Source organism: Schistocerca serialis, chromosome 2, assembly GCF_023864345.2.
Source record: "Schistocerca serialis cubense isolate TAMUIC-IGC-003099 chromosome 2, iqSchSeri2.2, whole genome shotgun sequence".
Classification (NCBI taxonomy): Eukaryota; Metazoa; Arthropoda; class Insecta; order Orthoptera; family Acrididae; genus Schistocerca; species Schistocerca serialis.
In genome coordinates, this window is record NC_064639.1 from 1,124,812,960 (window position 1) to 1,124,815,451 (window position 2,492).

At 53.1% G+C, this 2,492-nt stretch overlaps 1 protein-coding gene across 1 annotated transcript; it reads right to left on the reverse strand.

The window, feature by feature from the left end:
- Window positions 1-1,172: 1,172 nt before the first annotated feature.
- Window positions 1,173-2,285, reverse strand: LOC126456660 (major royal jelly protein 5). Its single transcript, XM_050092403.1, has one exon. It carries the CDS (start codon window positions 2,283-2,285, stop codon window positions 1,173-1,175), a length of 1,113 nt encoding a protein of 370 aa, XP_049948360.1.
- Between the last annotated feature and the right edge of the window lie 207 nt (window positions 2,286-2,492).

A 2,492-nucleotide genomic window follows, 5' to 3' on the forward strand; every position in this document is an offset into this window, starting at 1 on the left:
AAGCAACAAAAGATAGTAAAGGGGAAAAACCCGCTTAGCATACTGCCCCTCAAGTGATTTCAAAATACACGCTGTGCTACCAGGCACACACTTCAGTGATCGAGCTACTTTGTACGAACGTAATAGTCCGCACCCTCAAAAGTTGGGAGACCTCTACCGGGTGACCAAAAAGTCAGCATAAATTTGAAAACTTAATAAACCACGGAATAATGTAGATAGAGAGGTAAAAATTGACACACATGCTTGGAATGACTTGGGGTTTTATTAGAACAAAAAAAAAACAAACAAACAAAGTATTGCTAGACGTGTGAAAGATCTCTTTCGCGCGTCGTTTGGTGATGATCGTGTGCTCAGCCGCCACTTTCGTCATGCTTGGCCTCCCGGGTCCCCAGACCTCAGTCCGTGCGATTATTGGCTTTGGGGTTACCTGAAGTCGCAAGTGTATCGTGATCGACATGTCTAGGGATGCTGAAAGACAACATCCGACGCTAATGCCTCACCATAACTCCGGATATGCCTTACGGTGCTGTTCACAACATTATTCCTCGACTACAGCTATTGTTGAGGAATGATGGTGGACATTTTGTACATTTCCTGTAAAGAACATCGTCTTTGCTTTGTCTTACTTTGTTATGCTAACTATTGCTATTCCGAACAGATGAAGCGCCATCTGTCGGATATTTTTTGAACGTTTGTATTTTTTTTGGTTCTAATAAAACCCCATGTCATTCCAAGCATGAGTGTCAATTTGTACCTCTTTATCTACAGTATTCCGTGATTCATTCAGTTTTCAAATTTATACTGACTTTTTGATCACCCGATATATTAAGAAGGCCCAGCACTGCACTGTTCTGCCACAAACACTTGACAGGTAGATTGTATGTGTTCTGTCGTGGGATGAATAAATCAGACATTACATAATAATAATTGACGTTTTATTGTGATAAACTTCAGACATTGTTATAGTAAGGAAGTCCAGTTGTGTTGGACTCAGACATAGCTATCTGGGCATTCCCCATTTTCTGCCACGTATTTCATCGAAACTGCGAACAGAAGATTGGGTTACATATACCACGTGCCATTCCCGAGAGACTGGCAAGGAATAAAGTTTGGACACTTCGGGTATAAGTTAATAGGCTTTTTATTGAGGGTACGTCAGAAGACAGGTGAGGTTAGTGGCAGCCCTGCATGAGGGAGAGGGCGTGGTTGGGCCCGCAGCCGACGGTGCCCTGCACGTAGTCCGGGAAGTTGCTCTCCAGAACGCGCATGCGCCCGCGCTTGTAGTCGGCGGCGACGTGCGTGGCCAGCTCGCAGGTGCCCGACCGGTACACCAGCACCAGGTTCTCGCGCTTGAACGCCGTATCCGAGTCCCACCTGTAGATCTCGCTCTGCGCCTCGAAGCGGAAGAAGATGGCGCGTCCGTTGTCCGTTCCCAGGATGACCAGCTTGCCCGGCTTGACACCGACGTCCTGGACGCGCCCGGAGGCGGACCCGCGGCGCAGGTACTCGGTCTTGATGGCGAACAGCCGGCTGGAGGACAGGTAGGTGAAGAAGAGGATGGTGGTGCCGCAGGGTTTGCGCACCAGGGCCAGGTACAGCACGTCACGGCGCGCGCAGCCGTGGCTCACGGCCTTGGGGAGCACCACGCGGTAGCCGCGACTGCCGGTCACGTCGTAGACCAGGATGGCGCGCGTGGCAGCGTCGCTGACGTACACGAAGCAGCGGCCGTCGGCGGAGTAGTCCACCACGAGGTACTGCAGCCGGCTGGCCGAGCACACCAGCCCCGACAGGTCGATCACCTTCACCACCTTGCCGGTCTTCACGTTGATGGCGACGATCTTGGGCGGGCAGCGGCGCACCGGAGTCTCCAGCGTGTTGACGATGCCGACGTCGAGCACCCAGAGAATGTCCTGCGCGTCGAGGAACAGGTCGACGACGGACTGGAGGGCCTTGCAGTTGCCCTCTTCCTGGAGGCTCCAGCAGGGGAAGGGGTCCAGCACGGCCTGGCTGCCGCGGCTCTTGAGCGAGACGCGGGCCAGCGTGACTGGGATGCCCTGCTTGAAGCGCGGCAGCGCCAGGATGGCGTCGTCCTTGTAGATGGCTGTGCGCGTCGCGATCACGTTCTTGGAGATGTAGCGGCCCGTCTGCTGGAAGATCTTCTTGGTCGAGGAGCACGGCCAGTTGAACTCGCCGCCAGTCCAGACGACGGGCTTGGTTGCCTCGGACGTCGGGTTGCCGGCTGCCGCGGCCACGCACGCAGCCACCACCACCAGCAGTAGCTTCATCGTCATCTCCCTGTAGCGGCACAGAGCAGACACTGTTAAACGTCACCGTACGTTACTCAACTAAACTCTCTGGCGCTGTGGCCCAGTAAGGCCTGCCACTCCATCACTAGAGCTTCCTAGAGCATATGCATAAAATACGAAGAAGAGCAGATAGAAGAGGTTGACAGTCTTTAAATTCCTGGGATTACAACTTGATAATAAATTCAG

Bases quoted from the DNA above. Each gene is read 5' to 3' on its own strand.
- LOC126456660 (XM_050092403.1), bottom strand. From the start codon at position 2,285: ATGAAGCTACTGCTGGTGGTGGTGGCTGCGTGCGTGGCCGCGGCAGCC.